Source organism: Aptenodytes forsteri, unplaced genomic scaffold (genome assembly GCF_000699145.1).
Source record: "Aptenodytes forsteri isolate BGI_AS27 unplaced genomic scaffold, ASM69914v1 Scaffold158, whole genome shotgun sequence".
Lineage (NCBI taxonomy): Eukaryota > Metazoa > Chordata > Aves > Sphenisciformes > Spheniscidae > Aptenodytes > Aptenodytes forsteri.
In genome coordinates, this window is record NW_008794601.1 from 2,233,367 (window position 1) to 2,254,555 (window position 21,189).

At 47.7% G+C, this 21,189-nt stretch overlaps 2 protein-coding genes across 2 annotated transcripts; both read right to left on the minus strand.

Moving 5' to 3' along the window:
• Positions 1-5,648: 5,648 nt before the first annotated feature.
• Positions 5,649-8,564, minus strand: LOC109279282 (D(1) dopamine receptor-like). Its single transcript, XM_019470395.1, has 4 exons — positions 8,552-8,564; positions 7,522-7,663; positions 6,005-7,264; positions 5,649-5,772 (listed from the first exon to the last, which is right to left on the minus strand). The coding sequence occupies exons 1-4, from the start codon at positions 8,562-8,564 to the stop codon at positions 5,649-5,651; spliced, it is 1,539 nt and encodes a 512-aa protein (XP_019325940.1).
• Positions 8,565-11,595: 3,031 nt separating this feature from the next.
• On the minus strand, positions 11,596-20,160 carry CHMP7 (charged multivesicular body protein 7). The gene is made up of 9 exons (XM_009273051.1): positions 19,901-20,160; positions 18,314-18,499; positions 17,456-17,589; positions 17,000-17,048; positions 16,560-16,679; positions 16,168-16,266; positions 15,021-15,081; positions 14,230-14,391; positions 11,596-13,373 (listed from the first exon to the last, which is right to left on the minus strand). Exons 1-9 carry the CDS (start codon positions 20,042-20,044, stop codon positions 13,309-13,311), a joined length of 1,020 nt encoding a protein of 339 aa, XP_009271326.1. The 5' UTR covers positions 20,045-20,160; the 3' UTR covers positions 11,596-13,308.
• Positions 20,161-21,189: the final 1,029 nt, after the last annotated feature.

Genomic DNA, 21,189 nt, shown 5'->3' on the forward strand with positions numbered 1-21,189 from the left:
CTGGTTCCTGGGGGCACGGCGCGTCCGCCCGCGGCGCGGCCCCGAGACGCCAAATCCTGCAAAAAAAGCCCTTTTCCTTGATGCTAGACTCACCCTGGTCCGTGGAGGCAGCAGCTCGCAGGAGCAGATACCACCTAGAAGAGCTTGAAAGTTGGGACATCTTCTACTCGCTCATTTTCCTTAGCTCCATTTTCCTATAATTCAGCCTCTTTTTCTATAACAGCTAGAAAGAAATACTAATGCTTCTCTGTAATGGCACAGACTCCTCCAGCCAAAGGTCCCGGAGGTTTTAGTCATCTTGTCTTCTTTCTTAGGGAAGCCGTGGCACAAAGCAGGTAAAGCAGTCAGAAGTAGCCTCTGATGCCGAGAGCCTGGGTTTTGGGACGACTAACTGGAGATTTGAGCCTGTTTCAGGAGCACCAGGTGAAGCCAATGACACTTACAGGGGCTCAACACTTCTAACTACGCTCCTAGTTTCACATTCCTTCCTTAATGAGTTAATGCATTAATCCTGGGGGGCAATTTGCCCCAGGTGACAGTTTCTGGAAGAGTAAGGGTCTCAAGATTTGAAAACATTGTACAGAGCAGAAACAAGGGCAGCATCACATCGACTGACTGCTTCCCCAGCGTGTATTCTGTCCCCCAGCTCAGTGCAGGCGTTCCTGTTGCTCCTTGGCACGAGCAGAGATGGTCACTACACGGCCCTGAGCTGCTCCCAGCTGAGAAATCACTGCTATTCAGCATGGGAGCAAGGTCAATGAAAACAAACCACACAGTTCGTTAGTGATATGCTCAAAGGTAGCTAATGACCCTCATTATTTCTCTTGTAGGAGCAGAAAGGACTATGTCCAGGCTCCTTTACATGCTCCATGCACTGCGAGAGCCACACAGACAAGTCCGAGGCAGCCCAGCTGGTACATCAGAGCCATCCCCATGCTGGTGCAGGGAAAGATTCTGGCCTTGCCCTCACAAAATCCTCCTCGGCAGGGTTAATCTCTCCTGCCTCTCCCCCCTTAGCTGACTGATTGCTTGAAATTACCATATAGATTGAGAAAGCAAGGCCTGTGATTTCACAAGAGCTTCTACCAGGGTCCTCCAAGCATCCAGAGACCCTCATCCAGTCTTCACCCCTGTCTGGAGCTGCTTTCCTTGGAGACCAACCCTGGCCTCTGCCTGATGAGAAGAGCAGCTTACATTTCCAATTTGAAAGCAAAAAGTCAGGCAAGACAGCAGCCTACACCAGCCACATCCCATTCCCCTCCCCTATCTCCCCTTCCTCTGTTAAATCCATTCCCCCTAAACCTGAAAAAAAAAAAAATTTGCTTCAGGGGCAACAGTCATCCCCTGCCCCACGCTGTCCAGCCCGAGATGCTCCTCCTGCAGCCCAGCCGGGAAAGGAGCGGTGGGCACGACCCCTGCATCCATCTGCTGCAGCAACTGCACCAGCCGCCCGCGCATGGTTAGTTCCCAGAGTCTTCCTGTCTGCCCCAGGCCGACATAATGAAGCGTGCATTGATTTCGTGATCGCACAGAGTAAGACATTGCCCTTTTCCCAGTCTCGCAGCGTCCTTTCTAACCCACACAGTTACAAGCAGTGTGGCACAACCTCCAGCCTAGGTTTGAGACACAAAAGCCCTGCTCCCCTTTTCCTTTAGAGCCAGGCTGAGATGACTAGCCCTGGACGCGGGACCAGCAGCACAGGCTCCCAAAACGGGAGCTACCTCTACCGCAAACCAGAGTTAGGGCACCTGGTGCCACCGTCCTGTGTCTGCAAACCACAGCAGTGCTGGCAGCGGGCACCCACGCAGCCCCGGGAGACAGTGGAGCCCCCCTTACACCGCTGTTGGCGTTTACCCATGAGCAGAGATGAACCACAGACCTTTCTCTCCACGGCAGACTCTCCAGCAGCAGTTTTGGGCAATCTGCTGTGTCTCGTGGTAACCGCGCTAAATGTCTCTAGGGTGCTTGCTGCTCATCATCGGAGCAGGAACTACACGGGGGGAAAAAAGAAGAAGAAAAACCCTGCAGAGCTCGAAGGAGCCTACAGCCCACGGCCAGAGCCCGAGCCCAACAGTCCCCTGGGAGGATGGGAGCACGTGTGCTGTGGCTTGAGAGAAATGGCATTTTTATCTACACAGGGCTGGGGAATGGAAGGGGAGCTACAAGAGCTGACAAAGCACAGCAGTGCCTGGTGAGGCACTGAGACGTGTCCAGAGCAGGGGCCAGGGGCAGCTCAGAGCCCCCGTGCTGGGGCAGCCACCCCTGTCCCCAGCCGGGTGCCGTTCAGGTCCTCCCTCCCCAAACACACACCTATTCAGGCTGGGGGCCGAGTCCCATCCACCCCGACCACTCACCTCCAAGTCGTAGCACGAGTCCCATCAGCCCTGCCCCTTGTCTGAGCTCTCAGGACAGGCTGCCAGCTGCTGCCCCTTCTCTCTCAGGAGCAGCCTCCAATTTCCATTTAAATTGAGATTTTAATGCTCCTTTTCCCCTAGTCTCTGTGTATCCAGGCTTAGTGAGTGGCTTCGGACACTTGAGTTGTGCCTGATGGGTCCTGGATACCTCTCCCTAGTTAATGATCTCTCTCTCCATGTAACCAGGCACCTAATGAGATAACGTTGGGATCCCGGTACCTCCATAGCAGCTGCCACAGCAGCAGAGGGACACTCAGAGCATTAAAGATGCCAGTTTGTTACCTTACTCCACAATCCAGCTCGCGCTGAATTGGATTTGAGCACCTATTTACTCAGCGTATTCTTCTCTAGACTGCTCAGCGCTGACAGCCTGAAAATCCACCCATCTTCACAACCTGTCTGCAGGGTGAGCCAGCGCCGCTGCTCCCAGTTCACCCACGGCAAAAGCAGAGCTCCAGAAAGTGAACTGGCTTACCCGGGGTTATAGGGCAGGACAGCAGAGCTAGCAACAGCACGCACAAGTCCTGACTCACAGTCCCTGCTCCAGGATCAGCCCCAGGTAGAAATTCGTTGCACTCACCTCTGAAATACAGGCAGAGGTGTAGCAGTACGCTGCACGACTTCAGGATGGTTGGAGGAGGATGCTTCCCGGCGGAACTGCAGAGGAGACCTGTGCAGGAAACCCATAGCAGGAAAAATAGAAACCCATTCTGAAGCAAGATAAACAAGGTGCATTTTTGCCAAAGCAAGCCCGAGTTACACCATTTTGGAGCTGTTGTCCATTTCCCAGACTGACCACAAAGACATCTGTAATGTGCAGAGGCCTGTTCCATAACCTGGAAATTTTAGGCTTAGCTCATTGTCACCACCTCGTTCCTTCCTGATGCAGATGCCAGGACGGTATCAGCCATCCGCGTGACCAGCCAGGCCGCAAGTCACAGTAAGAGGTCCAGCCGGAGGGAGCTGGTGTACTGCACCGTTGGCAGAGGACAGCCCCAGTGCTTTGGAGCTGGGGACTGTTGCAGTGTTCCCCAACACAAGTTAAATGCAGACAATAACTGGACAAAAAACCCCAAAGGATCATATCACCCTCTCCATTGTCTTTCTTTGGCAGGTTCACCCTGCAACTCATCATGGATAACAGCAATACATTGAGCTACTTGCTCTTCTCCACTCTCTTTACAAACAGTCGTGGATTAAGCCCCAGAACCTTGCCACAGGATAAGTATCAGTAAACTCTTCAAAAACAGGGAGGCCAGGACAGTACTGCTTTGAAAAAAGCTGGGTATTCTGACTCCATCTTGACACCAAGCCAGGAGTCCCAAAGTAAAGCACAACCATACTACACGTGCTACAACACCTGCTTTTAGCGTGGGAAATCATTATATATATATATATTGCAGCAACATTCAAATGAAATCAGTCACGTTGGGCCTCCTAGAAACGTGCCAGATGATCGTCCCCATCTCAGAACAACAACAACAACTCCTTCTCTAAGTTAGGCTCTACCGTCCTCCCAGAGCCAAAAAGCCCCGAGACTGTCACAGTTTTGACAACCAGCCACCACTGCCACACAGGGAGATGGTTATAAATGAAGTTGAGTCTTATCAGTGCTTTCCCAGAAAAATCCAAGCGTCGAACCTTGGAGATACGGTGAGCTCTGCTCCCCTCCCACACCGATTGTGCTGTAACTTGACTATAATTGGGCTCGATTTAATAATTACCATTACTCTGTAATTATCACTTTCTGATTTTTCTCTTTGTTAACGTTTGCCGGGGAGGGGGAGAGGCTTTTCTACTGTGCCAGAGAGCTGAAGATGTCTCAGATTCAAGACGACATGGATGTGCCGCTTGCTGCGGCAGTGTTTAACCAGGCACCGATCAAAACACGTTTCTAAAGTCACTTGTGTCACAGCGGCAGTGAAATGCTGGGGGCTGTTCACTTGCTGTTTCTACCCCCAGCTAACCAGACACAAGCTCCCATACCAAAGGAGAGGCTAATTAAAGAGTACAGGTGAGCAAGGAGTGCTTCTTAAGAAGCCATTATCATTGAAATGAGACAGCAAGGGAGGCAGCGTGGAAGGATCCTTAATGAAATGGGGGAGGAAGGGAATTAGAGGGAGAACAAAGTAAAAGGGGGAAGAAACAGCCTAGGAAAAGGAGGGGGACCTGACTGATGGAAGATGCGGCGGAGGCGCAGAAACCAAAACAGCAATGTTCTTGCTTTAACATCTGATTTTCTCCTCTACCCTCAGAGTCTGAAGGGCTCAGACACCCCCATTCCCAAAGGCTCCAAGCAAACCGTCCAGCATCCTGGGGCTAAAACACAGTTTATGTTCATCCTAGACTGCCCTCAGCCGTGCGTGTCTTAAAGAGACCGGCTCTTGCTCCAGGGCCCAGAGCGGACCTTTAGCATGCCAAATCCTTCCCTAATGAGCGAGAGCGAGCACCCGGCAACTGCTCCAGACAAGCTGCTACCAAGCACAGCCTCAGGGCTCCAGGAAAAGTGGCTGCATACTTGTCCAGACTCGCAGGATAGTTTGCTTGAGCAACAGCGAGACAGTCAGAGATGAGCCTAAGAGAGTTATCCCAGCAAGGCCATTACCTCCTTCCTGCACAGCCCACCAGAAACGTGGGCTTTCCTAGCTAAAGGCTGCTACGCAGCACAGCACCGTCCCACCAAGCACGGGGCAGCATTGTCCAGTTCCGCCAGTGGCGGTTATCACCAAGTAAGCAGTTGCATTTGGCTTGTGCCCATTTAGCAGCCTCGGGCTTGTGGCCTTTTGGACACGGGCAGTGGCAAAACCAGCCTCTCTCCCCACAAGCACAGCTGCATTTTTACTTCACCGACTACGGAGGAGAGGCTCAGCAGACCACACAAGTCTTTGCTTTCTCAGCTGAAGTCACAAGGAAAGTGGAATTCGAGCCCTTGCATTTTTGTCTTTTGCAGAAAGCATTTTTCCATGGGACAACTAGAGAAAGCAGCAACACAGATCTCTACTGCCCACCTGGGCTGGATCCGAAACTGTGAGTTACAAAAACACATATCTGAACCCCTTCAGTCATCTGGAAAATCACTCTGGCTATTCCACACTTATTAATGCAAACTCCTGCCCAGAGAGAGAGTGCAATATCCATGTCATCCTCAAACTCCTCCGAAATAGGCAACTGCAATAGCGTCCCTGCTTCCATCTCTCCTGGGGACCATCCCACCACCCTTTTCCCAACCCCATCTCAATCGAACGCGTTGCTGGTGAAAGGCATAATCTTCTCCAGCGAGACACCCATTTCACACTCCACGTGCAGCACTGCAGGCAAGGCATCCACAGGGCAGGTGTCGTGAGAGGGCTCGGGAGACCTGAGAAACCTTGTCAAAGGACACCTCATTTTCCATCTGCGGAGCAGCATGGGGGAGAAGCTGGGGGTAGCTGAGGGTCACCACTTCCTTCTGATACGTGGTGTCATGGTGGTAGGAGACCAGCTCATTGCTGAAGTTCACTGTCTCCACTGCATTGCTAGGGCAAAGGCAGCCCCAGCCCAAGATGGTTACAAAAGCTCTCCGGAAGTCTGCATTGAAGGCATAGATAGACCTGAGAACCTTGTCAAAGGACACCTCATTTTCCATCTGCGGAGCAGCATGGGGGAGAAGCTGGGGGTAGCTGAGGGTCACCACTTCCTTCTGATACGTGGTGTCATGGTGGTAGGAGACCAGCTCATTGCTGAAGTTCACTGTCTCCACTGCATTGCTAGGGCAAAGGCAGCCCCAGCCCAAGATGGTTACAAAAGCTCTCCGGAAGTCTGCATTGAAGGCATAGATGATAGGATTGAGGGAAGAGTTGGCCCACCCAAACCAGATGAAGATGTTGAAGACAGTCTTGCTGACACAAGGTAGCTCTCCTGGCTCACGTAGGTCAAGATTACAGAAGGGCACCACGCAGTTGAGAACAAAGAAGGGCAGCCAGCAGAAGACAAAGACACCCATGATGATGGAGAGGGTCTTGAGGACCTTGGTCTCCTTCTTGAAGGAGTTCTTCAGGGAGGCCTCGTGAGGGCAGTCGCTGCTGTGGCAGTTTTGGGCATGTTCCACAGCCCTCTCCAGGGAGGAGATCCTGCGGATCTGCCGCTGGGCAATGCGGAAGATGCGGGTGTACGTCACAATCATGATGGCAACAGGGATGTAGAAGCTAATGAGAGAAGATGAGATGGCATAAGTCCTGTTGAGGCTGGAATCACAGTTCTCCTCCTCGCCGGTGACATTAAAACCTGGCTCCTGTTGGCTAAGGAACTCACGATCCTTGTGCCACTTCAGCTGCACAGGGATGAAGGAAATCAAGAGGGACAGTAGCCAAGCCGCTCCGATCATGATGAAAGCCATGCGCTGTGTCATCTTCCTCTCATAGCGAAAGGGGTTGGAAATAGCCCAGTAACGGTCCATGCTGATGATGCACAAATTGAGGATAGAGGCTGTGGAGCACATGATATCAAAAGCCACCCAAACATCACAGAAAGCCCCAAAGGGCCAGAACCCCACCACCTCAGTGGCAGCCTTCCAGGGCATCACCAGTACAGCCACAAAGAGGTCGGACACTGCCAAGGAGATAACGAAGAAATTGGTGACCTTAGAGCGCAAGTGTCTGAACTTGACCACAGCCACACACACCAGGGTGTTGCCCAGGAGCGTGGAGAGGATGAGAAGGAAAAGTAAGGCAGCTGTCACCACACGGAAGGACAACTCGGAGTTGCCGCCTTCTGCCCAGCTCTTCCTACTGCTGGTGTCATTGATCACATCCTGCACGTCTCCTTCTGCGGAGGAGTAAAAACCATCCATGGGTTCCCCTTTGTTCCAGTCCCTTGGGAGGTTTCACAGCTGTTCAAGTCCCCATCGGCATCCAAAACCCCTTTTTACTGCTCCGCTGGCATCTCAGAAGCACCAACTGCAATCCTCCCAGCTCTCGCACCCAGCCAGCACAAGGAAAAGTGCTTGAAGCTCTCACTCCTTTCCAAATCTCCTGCTGACAGCGTGGCGTTTGGTTTTTTTCCCCCCTCTTGCCTCCCACCCCACTTTTCTTTCTTTGCAGCCTGCCGCTCACAAAGAGCTGGCACTCACCTCCAGCACTTGAGCGAGCTGGGAGGGCTTTGCTGCAAGCCTTCCTCCCTCTCCTCTCTCAAACGCTCTTCGTCCGTTGTTGATCTGGTGCCTGCTACAGAATCCCAGTCAATCCCTTCTGCACTGGCCAGGCTGGGACTTGCTGCCAGACGCAAGAGGGAATCAGGCTCTCTCTGCTCTTGCAGACAGATCTTTTCTGCTCATAAAACAGGCTGCTCTGCTGTCTGCTCTTCCCTCTGTTGCTAATTGCCTCTGGATTTCACACAGGTGGGATCCTTCTCTGTCCACACACCAGGTCCCCTAATCACCAGGTCAGTCCTCTGCGAGCTAAGAACATGGCACTGGGAATCCGCAGCTGACAGGGTAAGTTGCTTGGGAATTAGGTGATAGGATTGAAGGGGTAAAATAACAAACATTCAAGTGGGATTTGAGGGTCTTCAATGCAAATCAGGATGGAAATTTAGCATGCTTGATCTCTGAATAAAAGACACCTGAATTCACCGCACAGGCAGAGTCACGGCTCAGATATATGACCCTAAACCAGTTACTCCCCCCTGTCCCAAGCTGCCCAGCTGCAAGTGGTGCAAAACTGGCATTTACTTTCCACTACAAAATTCCTTCAAGTCCATGGGAAAAAAAGAAAAAAACCCACACCCCCCCAAAAAAAACCCCAAAACTTTGTACAAATCTGAAAGGTTTTTTTTTCCTGGAAGTATCAGACAAAGCACAGTTTCCAATGTTTCTTTCAGTAGACATAATGTGTAGAGCCAAAGAGGATGCTGAACACCACTGATAATTTTTTTATCCTGAATAAACATGGGTATTTTCAGTAAAGTGATATAAGGTAGCTTCTCTTTCAAGTTCACCATTCTTTCTTTAAATTTCATTCCTAAGTAGTTCCATATTAGCTATCACCTCAGCGATCGACCGACAGCTGAAAACATTAACCAGAAAAATCAAGATGTCTTTCCCGCAGAGTACCCAGCTCTGTCAGCAAAGAGTGGTCACCCCCAGGAGGTCTCCTCGCTACCCTTACCAACCATTCCTCCGAAAACACAAGAACAGCTCTTCCTTCTCGCCCCTGTGCTCTCGTACAAGGGCTGAGCAGAGCTGGACAGCCCCAGCCCGCTGCCTCGCCTGTCGTGCCAAAGGTGGGCACACAGCCTGGTAGTCTGCTGGGGCTGAAAGGCAGCAACCACAAGCGTCGTGGTACTGCAGAACTGGGGGCAGCTCTGGAGGAATGAGCAGGAACATCCCCCCCCTAAAATTACTCCTCTTCCTACCCCATAAAGCTCTCGTGCCAGACTGACAAGCAAATGGCTCTGCAAGACTCTCCCCTATTGCGTTGCGGGGAGGCGCGCCGTGGTGTTAGGAACTAGGTCTGACCTACTAAGGCACAGTTTAGCCTTGGAAGCAAGAAGATCCCATCCATCACTTTGTAACTAAAGCCACTCTGTAAGCAAAAGGGCTCCTTTGATCGAAGATATGTCAGAAAAATCCTCTAGGAGGCAAGTTTCCTCGAGAGCCAGCTCTGTAATGGCTGCTTAAATGGGGACCTGCTTTTGAGAAAAGCCTTGCTGATAAACTGGCCAAGGTGGGAAAGAGCAGCAAAAGCTTTCCAAATCAAACTGAAAAAACAACCAGGCAGTTCAGCATTAATTCACTCACTACATTGACAGTTGCTGTAGTGTATCACGATGACCTCTGCCTTTGCCTGTCACATACACCACTTCTGAGGAAAGCAGCAGCCAATCTATACAGAGTCAGCTCAGCTGCACTGAGATTTAATTAACTTGACCGTGCGACCCAGGCTTTGCATAAGCCCAGATAGGGCAGGAACTGCCCAAGAACAACTTTCACACAAGAGCGCAATTATTCTCTTGAAGATACAGCACCAAGAAGCTTACTCCTAAAGTAAACAGCACGCTTGCTTTGTGACAGGTTAAAGAAACTTGTTGCCAGCATGTCACAGCATTTACTTCTGAAGGCTTTGTTTAATTAAGCCTCATTAGTTCCACCGTCTGCAGCCTGCTCCTGCCAAGTGCCTATGCCAGGAAGGGCAGCTAGATGGCACCAACAGCCGGCTCACAGCTCAGCACTTTCACTTGGTCAGGCCAGCTCCCTTCCTCCTTACCAGAATTTCATCAGAGGAAAAGGAGGGCCGTCTAATTGCCCAGACGCCCCAGGACCCTGGCGGTGCACTAACCCATGCAAGGATGCATGCAGATGCACTGTCCTCTGTGCCCCAAAGGGCATTTTCCTCATATTCCCTATACTGGGCACAAAGATTTTCGAGATCTCGGTTGCAAGACACAAACAACAGGATGCCAGGAAATCATTCCTCGAGATACAAGGAAGCCTTCCTCCTCCTTAGGAGCTTAAAAACATCTAAGAAAGGATCTCGCCCTTGCACACTGCTTATGCCGAAGCAGACATTCAAAGCTGCGTTAGCAGGGGGGAAACGGGATGGAAAGGGATCCAATACATTACCCAATTTCTGTGCATCTCAGAATACACCCAGTGAAGAAAGGACCGTTAACTCTGCTGTCACAGGCAAACAAAATACAGTTACTCAAACAAAACACAGGCAGTTACTCATGTTAACAGATTAACTCCTCCTGCCTGCTAGATGCAATCTTTTCTACGGAGAAAACTGTTCTGCTGCATTATATTACTAAACAGTTGCTACATTTCCCTGCATAAGCAGCTGCTATTTTTTCTGAGAATCAAGTTAAGTACTATTTTAAACAGCACTCAAATATGGTAAGATTCCAGTTTGGTGGCAATTCATCTCTAGGTTTTTATATTTAATTTCCTCACCCAGCAAGAAGCTGCCCTCTATTTCCCTTCCCTGCCATCTCACCAAAATATACTTACAATTCTCTATTCAGCCATCTTGATTACATTCCCCACTTCGCATCAAAGGAAGAAAATTACAAGCCACTTCAAATAAACCAGCAGCTGCTTGGGTTTAACTCTTAAATGCCTCTTCCAGAATGGCTGTCTCAGTCAAATGCATTACAGAATTACAGGGGAGTGTTTATTCCTACAGGAATTACTTTGCACTTTACTTCCAGAGAAGATACAAGTTCTGATAGCGGGGGAGAAACGAGGGGTAATCAGATCCTTTGAAAAAAGATCCAGCGATACTGGCTGTAGGCAAGACCTGAGCCTTCCCAGAGTTGCACTGCAGGCAGCGTAAGGTAAGCACAGCAACAAGAAGCTTCCTCCTCCCTGCCTGCCCCTGCAAAAAACCACAGTAGCTCTCCAGGGATCAGCATGCCAGCTCAGTTCAAACCTCCTGCCAGAGGAAACAGGCTCGACTGCCTGCAAATGCAAAGCTTACTTCAGGCATCTTAGTATCAGAGGGAAGTAGGAGTAATTTGTTTTGAGTAGCTTGTACACCAGGTTACTCCGTTTAGATTCATTGTCTTTAGAGGAAAAAACAGTACGTCTTCTCGGCTGCACTGCTTAATTCCAGCCAGAACAAGGCGCTGGACAAAAACTGTCGCAGAATAAGGCTTCCATATTGTTTAGTACAAAACCAAGGGGTCCATTAGGAGAACTGACTTCCTGGCATAGCAGTTTCCTCCATGGCCACAGCAAGGTGGCTTAGGCAAAGGACCGTGTTCTGTGTGAGCCCTCAAGTTGCACGAGTTTGAGATGCACAACAATGAAAGAAAAAATAGTTTGTTTGAGATGCACAACAATGAAAGAAAAAAAAAAATGGAAAGACAAGCCGAAGCAAAGAAAAAGAAGCAAGCCTTTCCAAAATGATACTCATAAAATTAAGGCCGTATAAGCCAAAAGCCAGCACAGGCTGCTTGGTAAAAACAGACAACTTTTTAAAGTTAAACATAGTAACTGTTGGGCTTTTTTAAACACAGAGAGAAGGCTCAGGGAAATCGAAGTCTGGTACAGCAGCTATTGTTTGGTTTTTGACAAAGCAGCCCACGAATCTGCCCATTTACTTTCAGCAGACAAGTTTTATAGATGCAGAAGCACAGCTGGAACAGCACTAATACGGCAGTGATCTGTGGCACAGGGAAAGGAAAGGAGGCACCACAAGGGACTCTGGTTCCTCCCCTCCCCTTTATTACACATAGGCAGAAAACACAGTGGTTTTTCTCCTGTTTACTTACAAAGGAAAGGAATACAGAGCTTCAAGTCATTTCACATAATTCCATGTGCAGCCTGGGTAAACTGCTAGCTGGCTACAGCACACCTTCTCTGGCAGGAGTCTGCACTCTTGGACAAAGTGACAAAGAAGCCAGAGCCAACACAGCATCCTAGTGACACCTGTAATTTCTTCCCCGGTCCTCTGGGGCTAAAGCTGGGTTGCCAATAATTGACAGGACATGGGAACTCCAGCTTTAGTTTACTGCCACCCAAGCTGCCATCCACATGGCTCAAGCAACGGAGCTTGGAACAGGAGGCAGCGTAGAAATGGTGACAGGAATACATTCCGAGTCAGGGAGAGGCGCAGAGAGAGGAGGACTGGTTATACATCAACACGTAGCTAGTCACTCCCCTGCCACGCACAGGCTGTGTGTGCAGAAAGCCCAGTTAACAGCACATTCCCCTCCTGAAAGAATTCATTTATTCATGTTAAGTGTCAGGCTTTCTGCTCTTCCATGTGCATACGCATAATAAAAAAGTGACCTGCAAAAGATGACGATTTCACTTCTGATGGGTAAAGACAGCCTCTAAAAAACATCTTCAGTTGCCGTGCTTGGTTTTTTTGGGGTGGTCTTTTTTTTTTTTTGCATTAGAAACATTTACAGGGTTTTGTTTTGGGGCTTTCTGGTAACCCATAATCCTGTTGAATCGCAACATCAAGACCAAAGGCAAAGTCAAGGCTGTTATATGAAACCATCCTCTCAGAACGGGAAAATGATGCATCCCTTCTCCTCCTACCCCAAATCACTCAATAGGAGAGCTCAAAGCAGATCACCCTGCAGCTCCCAAGAAGTTTTGCAAACAGGTAAGATACAAAAATAGCAAACAGCTCAAATTTCAAGTAAGAGCAAGCAGAAAATTGTATTATAGTGACTGCAAGCCTTCATCGCAACAGGCAGCACAAGAAACTACTTCATTTAAAATCTTTTGCAGGTCTCCCTTTTAAGGCCTTAGTGTCATTACAGAAAGAGGAATTATTTTTGTCTTGTGCTTGCAATTGCTGCCCCCTAGAGCAGCAACAAAATCTCCTACAATTTAACAGTTACAGTGTCTAGTTGTCCACGACCGTGCAAAATACAGACAGGGAGGGATAGAACTATCAACAGGTGTTTAAGCTTGTTGCAGATAAAGTACTGTCCTTGACATAAAAGTTATGTGCCAAGTGTTTCAAACAACCACACAAACAGCCAAATGTTGAGCAACTGCAATACCGCTGCAACTCAGATTCTCAACATCAGCCACAGCAAAGGAAAAAAAAAAACCCAACCAAAAAAAAAAAAAACCCCGAGCACTGTTATGGACATAGAAGAGTTTATCTTCTCTGGGCAGAATAGTGAATTGCATTCCCAGAAGGGAAGACTGGATGTCGCAGAGTGACTTGGGATAACAAGTCAAATTGAGACCAGTGCGGATGTTGGCACAGAGATGACAAACACCAGCTGGGGCCAGTTCCAGAGTGGATTGTCATGGCAGGAGATCCTGTTGCTGAGCAAAGTGATATCCATGAAGAACAGGGGAACGTTACCCCTCTCCCCAGAAGTTCTAGTCATTAGTTAAGGAACCTTAAGACAACTTCTCAAACTGCAGCAACAGGATACTGTTGGGTCTTTAGAGATTCAGTCCCAGAGCTGTTTTGGGTTCAGAGGAAGCAGAGGGAGTCTTTTGTGCCAAATCTATAAAGAAAATTGCAACAGAAAGACATGAGTTTTCATCAGCAAGAGGGACTAGATCAACCACCTCCATAACTAACAAGTACAATTTCAGAGCGCCACAGTGCTTCAATATTCAGTTGCATTCTCTTGGAAACATGCTTCATGTTTGATATGGGATGCTGAGCGTTCTTCTGCTCTGAAGCTTGAGAATATCAGCTGCCCATATAGGAAGAAAACTGTATGGACAATCCTGTGTAATTGTTCATTAACAAATTCCTGAGAGGAAAATTAAAGTCTATTTACCCCTGTCCAAAGACAGGTCTAGGGAAAACTCAGCATGCAGTTCAAGCCCATAAGCTCTGGTCACTCAGTGTTACTAAATAAAGACTAGTTTCATACTAGTTTAAGCAGACATCATACCTGTAACGGGTAAGACATAGTAAGCATTCTAGATCAGAGAAGATACTGTGTGCTTGGCAGCAACAGGCATGAAAATGCTGATCTACTTTATCACTGTTAACAGAACATACAAAAAACACTGCCCAGCTTTGTACAGGCTTTGTTAAACAACAACAAAAAAAATATAGTCCAAGCGCTAGCTCCCTCACAGGGCCTTCAACTTTCCCTATACCCCGTGGCAAAAAATCCAGGCAGGATTTCTAGTGAGGAGGGCAGCTCTCTCAAGACCGAGTCTGGTAGTGAAAAACAATGCCACTGAACACCAGGCAGGGATACCAGGAGAGCTTGCTTTCAGCCGTGTAACCAGGAGCGGGAAAGATCCTGGCTCAGACTTTAGTTCTGCTAGACATCTTTCATTTTGCAAGGCTGTCATAGATCCTAATAGCAGCTAGCTAACACGACTTGCTGACATCCGTACCTCCATCAGAAACGGAGAGCTTTTCCAACTCAGCTTCAAGCTCAGCATCAGAAATGGGTGGATTCAGCACCTTCTGGGGAACAGGAGGCAGATCTACAGGCTCCTTAGTCGAGTCCTGGAGGAGACTGTCCAGCTCCTTCTCAAGTTCCTCAGTGTCCATCTCTGCTGATTAAAGAAAACATTCAGTTCCAAGCAGAATTAAGTAGCATCTTCGCAGCACAGACCGAAGTCCAAGTTTAACAGAGGTATTATTACTCCCATCCATCATTACTCATAATTATAAGGAACTCCCCGTGCTGCTTCTAAAGGTGAAAATTCAGTCCTGATCTCAGGGAGAAGCTATTTCTTTAGAAGCCTTTGCGCTGAGGCATCTAAGGGCAAGAAAACATTTCAGCAGAGACAAGCAAGCTGCAACAACACACAGGCCGGAGGAAAAAAGATCATCACTTAAAAAAAAACAAACAAACAAAGCAGCAGCCACTCTAAAAATAGATTGAAATCAACATTACGCAACTCTGAACTGAAATCCACCAGCACTTAGAGACTGCAAGGACTTGGAGACACACAAATGCCAATTCCCCCGCAACCCTCTGTCAGAGAGGGGAACTCCTTGTCAGCCCTCATTCCCTCTCAAGGCACCAGTAGCAACAGCCTTGGTATTTCAGTAAGCGCTTATCCTCCCAGGAGGGAGGACTAGACATATGCGGGTAGGGAGCAGGGAAGGGATGGCAGCACAAAGGGCCAGCAGTGGCAAGAGAAGGTGAGCGAAGGATGAAAACCCCAAAACATACCTAGACCATTGATCCCCACTCCAGCCAGAGTCTGGGCTACTTCATCTTGAGTATCACAAAGCTGAGGAAAAATACACAGCGTTTGACATAGAATATAAACTAATCTCATGTCTTACTGTAGCCACCTATGTCAAAAGTAGAAATAACAAAAAACAAACAAAAAAATTTCAAAAGTTGACTTAAAGGCAGCAGGTACTAGTGCAAAAGACTTCCAACACAACTGTTTTTTCACTAGCAAAAGCAGTAACATGGAAGATGATTAAATGAAGTGCTACAAGACCAAGTAGCATGTTTGAGGATCAAACCTGAAACAGGATTTCATAGTAAAAAAAAAAAAAATCTCCCTAATTTTAGCTTTTTCACATAAGTAACAAGCTTATATAAAAAATCTCTTAGCTTTTTCACATAAGTAACAAGCTTATAGCTTATATTAGGCTAACAAAATAAGGAAGCTCAAGACCAATACATCTCAGCTTTTTTCACATAAGTAACAAGCTTATATTGCGGCTTAGGCTAACAAAATAAGGAAGCTCAAGACCAATACATCTCAGCTGTGAAATCTTACAGATAGCCCCTCAGCTCACTAGTTGAAGTCACTATTTAAGTGCATGGAGCTGAAGTTGCTAAAAAAGTAATCCTTTTCTGTTTTTCACACCAGCTTACGCAGACAGATTGCTCTCTTCATTTCTATCCATTCAGAATAAACTCGTCTCCTTTTCCTTACCGAATTGCAGAAGATTATGGGTTAGGAAGTTTTAAGACCCTGTTTTTATGCACGTAGTTGCAGTCCAGCTTCCAAAGGTATGACTCGTATTTCTCTTTAATGCATTTTGCTAAACATTTTCTAGGAAAGTTGTGCGCTTGCACAATATTGCTAACCAAAAGAAAACATGAAATGCACAAATTTAACGTAAGTTGTGATTACTAGCCAGCAATAAATGCAAATGCATAAAACCAAACACAGTCAGTTATCTGAAGACCTCTGCTTGCTGATCTAAAAAGATCAAGATTAAGTCAGTTTGCTCTGGTGACATATGGAATAGAAACCAAACAGCACCAGAAGCCTCAGCATTAATAGCTAGGCAAGCTTGCTGTGCACATCTATACACCACTTGCTCATTTATTTAATGTGCTCTTATTTCAGTACCTCTTGTATCTGATCCACCAGGTTCTCTGCCTTCTCCACAGTAACATCCTTCATGGACAGTTTCAGAGCTCCCACACCAGCCTGATAGGCATTAAATACCTAAAAAAAATAAAGAGGAAGATGCACAATGCTAACTAAGAACAAACAACAGGCAGCGCAAGCTTCTCTCAAGACCTGTTATCCAAGCAGGACCCTCAGAAAAACATTAGCACACAAGAATATGAAGCCACAAGCAGGTTTATTCGGAGCAATACCCCAACGTCAGAGCAGAGAATAAAGTCTCACCAGCCAGCTTACACCCCTCAGACGCGAGCTCTGACACGCAGGTAAAGCAACACAAATGCGAAGAGCGGGGCTAAAGCGAGAAGCACAAGACAAAATTAACACGCTACCATCTGGTCAGTCTGCGAGGCATATATACGATCCAAGATCCCCTGCACTGCATCCAGCTTGGAATGAAGCTCTTCAATGCGCCTTTCCGTCCTTCGTTTGGATTTCAAACATCTCAGTGCCTGGAGACATTAGATACACAGACTGGGATCACAAACCAGGTAGCAGCCAAAGGAAGTGTAAAAAAGATAGCAATCCCTGTGCAGCAAGGCACACACACACCAGCTGGTTTTAAGAGCTAGGTATTTCTATTTCTCTCCACCACATCACTCTGGACAAATACCTTCTTATCTCCACCTTAGGGAGACCTTTGGCCTCAGCAACACCACTTGAACACATCTAAGTTCAAGTATACAATCCCTAACCCTGGTCATTATCTGCAGTTATGGATCAGCTCCAAGACACTTAACTTGTAGTTCCTCCCAAGCAGAGCAGTACTTACCAATTGCTTTTTCCCAGCTCTGCAAGCACTCCGAGCATCCTCTTTACATCTGTACAGATGCAACAAGGAAAAGCAGCTTATTCCTTTGCAAGCAGTAGTTATTTTACAAATCAGCAACCATCCTCACTACCTTGCTCTAATCCAGAGGCGACCCAGTAACAATGCATTTTGGATACAACCACCCTTAAGCCATTGTCGCTTCTCAGAAGTAGTCCTCGAACGCCTTCCAAATCTTTGCAAAAACTTTTGACGTCCATTCACTGCACGTTGTTTTCATGGGGATAGGGAACAAAGACTGGAAAACCTGCCCTACCGCATGACTCCGGCTACCATGTTTACTGAACAGGAAAGAATGACTTGCACTTTCAGAAAGCAGCTTCCTTCTAACTATGTCACAGGAATACAAAATTTCCACAGCACACGGACGTTCTTCCCACCACCCTTCCCCAAAATTACTTCTCTGCTTCCTGGGAAAGGGACTCCACCTTCTGTGACAGCAGCTGTTCGCTTTGCATCAACTGATATACTCCAATGTCCACATCATTCATTGGGGAGACTTTGGCATGAAGACCTCGGGCAAACTTCACTATCTACAGAAAGAGAACCGCATGCTCGAGTCACTTGTCTCCGGAATCTGTGCCTGCACTAGAAATACTTTCACCCTGATGGAAGGAAAAGATGCTTTTACACCCCCAGTTTAAGCCTTGTAATAGAGTGATGAGGACATACCAGTCACCATATAATCTAATATTAAACTAGACAGGATCAAGCAACACCAGTGTGAAAACAGAAAGCCTTAATGGAGCACCCTGAAGATTTAAAGCCGTCCTGGCGCTCTCAACAGCATGTGGTAATGTCACACTTCGAAGTACTTCAGTACCGAACTGTACAGTGCGGAACGCTACAGGCAAACATGCCATCTTAGAGACGAGGGCGCCTGCATCTCTGTAGTTACTGACAGACAGGAAAACCTTTTCACAGAAAGCGGAACACTGACTTAGTGGCATGGAATGACTCCAATTTGGGTAGCTGGGAACAGTCAACCTGCGAGTAGACAACTACAGTATCTGCCAACTTTCTAGCTGTTAAATTACAAAGGTAATATTACAGATGTTTGATGGAGGAAGATAAGAACCTGTCACGCAAGAATGAGGATTTAATCTCATCCATAGCCAGGTTACGATGTTGGAGTACACAGAATTCACTTTTCCAATCAAAGAACGCCCATATTTAGCCAATAAAGTATTCTTTCCAGCCAGAAGAAATGCAAGACAGGGATTATACCACCCAAAAGCAGTCACCTTTACCCTGTACCTTCTCTCCATTCTGTTCCAGGATCGTGACCCTCTTTTCCTTTTGCAGCTGGAGCAGCAACAAGTAGAACGTCCTTTCATCTGGACAAACACTGGCACAGAGGGAACGCAGCTCTGAGAGGGCAACAACAGGGTGAGAAGAAAGCGCAGAGTTCTGATATAGGCGATAAACTTCCTCTGCCTTCTCCTAAAAGGAAGCAACAGAGCTGTCTATTACTTTACACAGGAGACTTACTTCTCTCACAACAACTGCCAAGTCCACACCTGCTTCCTCCCACACACTCAGGGTAAAAAGTTAGACACATCACATTTTGGGCGAGACAGACTTTCAGAATGAGTTGTACGTAACATTCAAAAGCAATTACAATGCTTTAAAAATATCACCATTGATGGAATGAAAAAAAACAGTACAGTTTTTTCCATGAGAACCAAACTACACTATTCACATTCCCTGTGCAAATGCTACAGAACAACACAAGAAGCACACAGGCAGCGAGTTGGCCTCTCTGCACTTCTTGAAGTCCGCCCCCCACCCTAAGTTTAACCCCAATAAAACCTTCTCTTTAATCCACACTGTTAATTGTGCTTATCATTTGTATGTGGGCAGAGGAAAAAGAAAAGCTTTCCCCGTTTCAGTAAGAGTTATGGTCCACTTAAGACTATGGAAACAACTCTTTCCATCCACCCCCGGATTCCACATCAAGGCTTGTGGTTTGCCAGGCACCTTTTCAAAAGGTTTTTCTTCTCTCTCATGCACACACCCTCTGAAAGGACTGTGGAATACCCACTGCAGAGGGAAGACACCGTCTGCTATCAGAGTAACTACAAATAAAGGAACATATCTAAAGAGCTCCTGCATTTCTGCTAGTCCCAGACATTTAGACGCCACTTGCATGCAACAGCAGCAAGTCTTGGTGCTAATTTTAACAGTCGCTGCGTAACACAAAGAGGGACCCAAGGTCTCGACTGTCAGCACTGCACCATCCAAGTTAGACCGAGCAACAATGAGTTACGTGAATTCACAATGCAACCCACAGGTCTACCACTAACAATGTGCCAAAGAAAAGCGTCTTTGACAGGATCCAAGGGCAGTTCTAATCACGTCTGAAAAGGCAAGCTGAAAGCACACGCTCTGAAGTGAAAGCAGCCTTTATTAATGCACATGCAAGTTCAGCTCGATGACACACTGGACTGACAGCCAGCGACTTCTACGTCACCCGTTTCTCCCTACAACAGATGGCACTCAATCTGCAAGTTTCTCTCGTATACTATACTCGCACAAACTCAAACCTGAGATTTACAGTGGTCTCACAGCATACTACTTGCCTTCCTAGATAAGCCAGCAAGCCTGCCCCTCCCATTCCTGGGAAGTCACTGAAAAGTCATTATGTTAGTTTCAAGGAACATCTGTAGATATAAACTATTTCTTATTCCTGAGTTATTCCATCCATCTCTCTACAGGCTTTTAAACACCTAAGGAGTACAAATGAAGGTCTAGTCAACCCTGATCTTTCCTTGCTAGCACAAAAAATGACTCAGAATTTTTCTGGAGATGCATAATCTTGAGAAAGCTCTCAATAACACTCACCTGAAGCAGCTCCACATAAATCAGAACTTCCTCTTCCTCAGGTATTTTACTGTCACCCAGCACACTGGAGAGAGTCCACTTCAGGGGCTTCAGAATGAAGACTCCCACACCCCAGGAGATCCAGCTGCTGTCTACACTGGCCATGAAGTCTGACTCCCTCTGCAGCTTGCCACGTCTAGAGAAGAGACACGCATGCAGAACTGAATACGGTCAGTCCTAACCCTTCCACCGGCAGTGAGCAAGAGTGCCAGCATGCAGAATTATTAACTGAAACATTGCTCTACGCTTTGTACATCCACAGTCCTAGGGGTGTTTTCCAACACCAGTATCTAGCTAAAGTTTGACGTGTTATCACTGCCTATGAAAGCGCACAGAGGCCTCCACTCCTCCCCGGCTTCCTCTGGACACAAGGGTCTTTTGTTTACTATTTTTCCAGTTTCGCAAGTTTCTCCCAGTTTTCTGGCTTGAAACTGATGATCCATCCAACAAGGAAAATGACGGGGAGGGTCAGTTTTTAGAGGAGGCAGTTGCACATTTCAGGATGCTTCATTTGCGTGTTACATTGCAAACATAGCTTTCCTCAGATCTGGAGATTTTATTTTTTATGTTACAGACACAGACCCAGCTAGCTCCTGCTGTTCTTGAGTCTTTTCAGGGTATCAGTCCCAGGCTCCAATTTCACAACACAATACCAGAGCACCACATCCCCACGTGCCCCTACACCACCACATACCATTCGCAGTTGGGTCATCACAACAACCGTTTCAGGGAAACATAACCCAATTTAACACAAAGCTCCCCCTGCACCCACAAGCTCTCCCGGCACAGTATTCCCTCGGGATCCCCTGCACACCCCAAGGCACGCTGCCCTCCCACAGCTTCTGTGAGCCCCAGGCTGAGCTCCTCTGACTCCCCGTCCATGCTTTACCTTGCACAGGGCTCCCAAATTCCCCCACACACAACACCACCCCGTATTCCCTTGGGCCTCTCTGTGCTCCCCTCTCCTTTGCAAGCCCTGGCACAGCAACAAACCCCCCTCATCCCCTCCCACACTCCCAGGGCTTAGCGCAGGCAGGCACAACCACCCCTCCGAGAACAGCACCAAACCTTCCCTCATATCCCCCTCCATTTATCCAGCACCCTGCAGCACTCTCCCTGCCACGCACACAGCGGGCATCGTCCAGGCTGCCGCGACATGGAGCTCTCCTTGCCCGCATCCAAGGCACAAAGCTCCCTCACACCCCCTCCCTCTGCAACAACCCCTCCTCAGGCCTCCCCTCTCTGCTGGC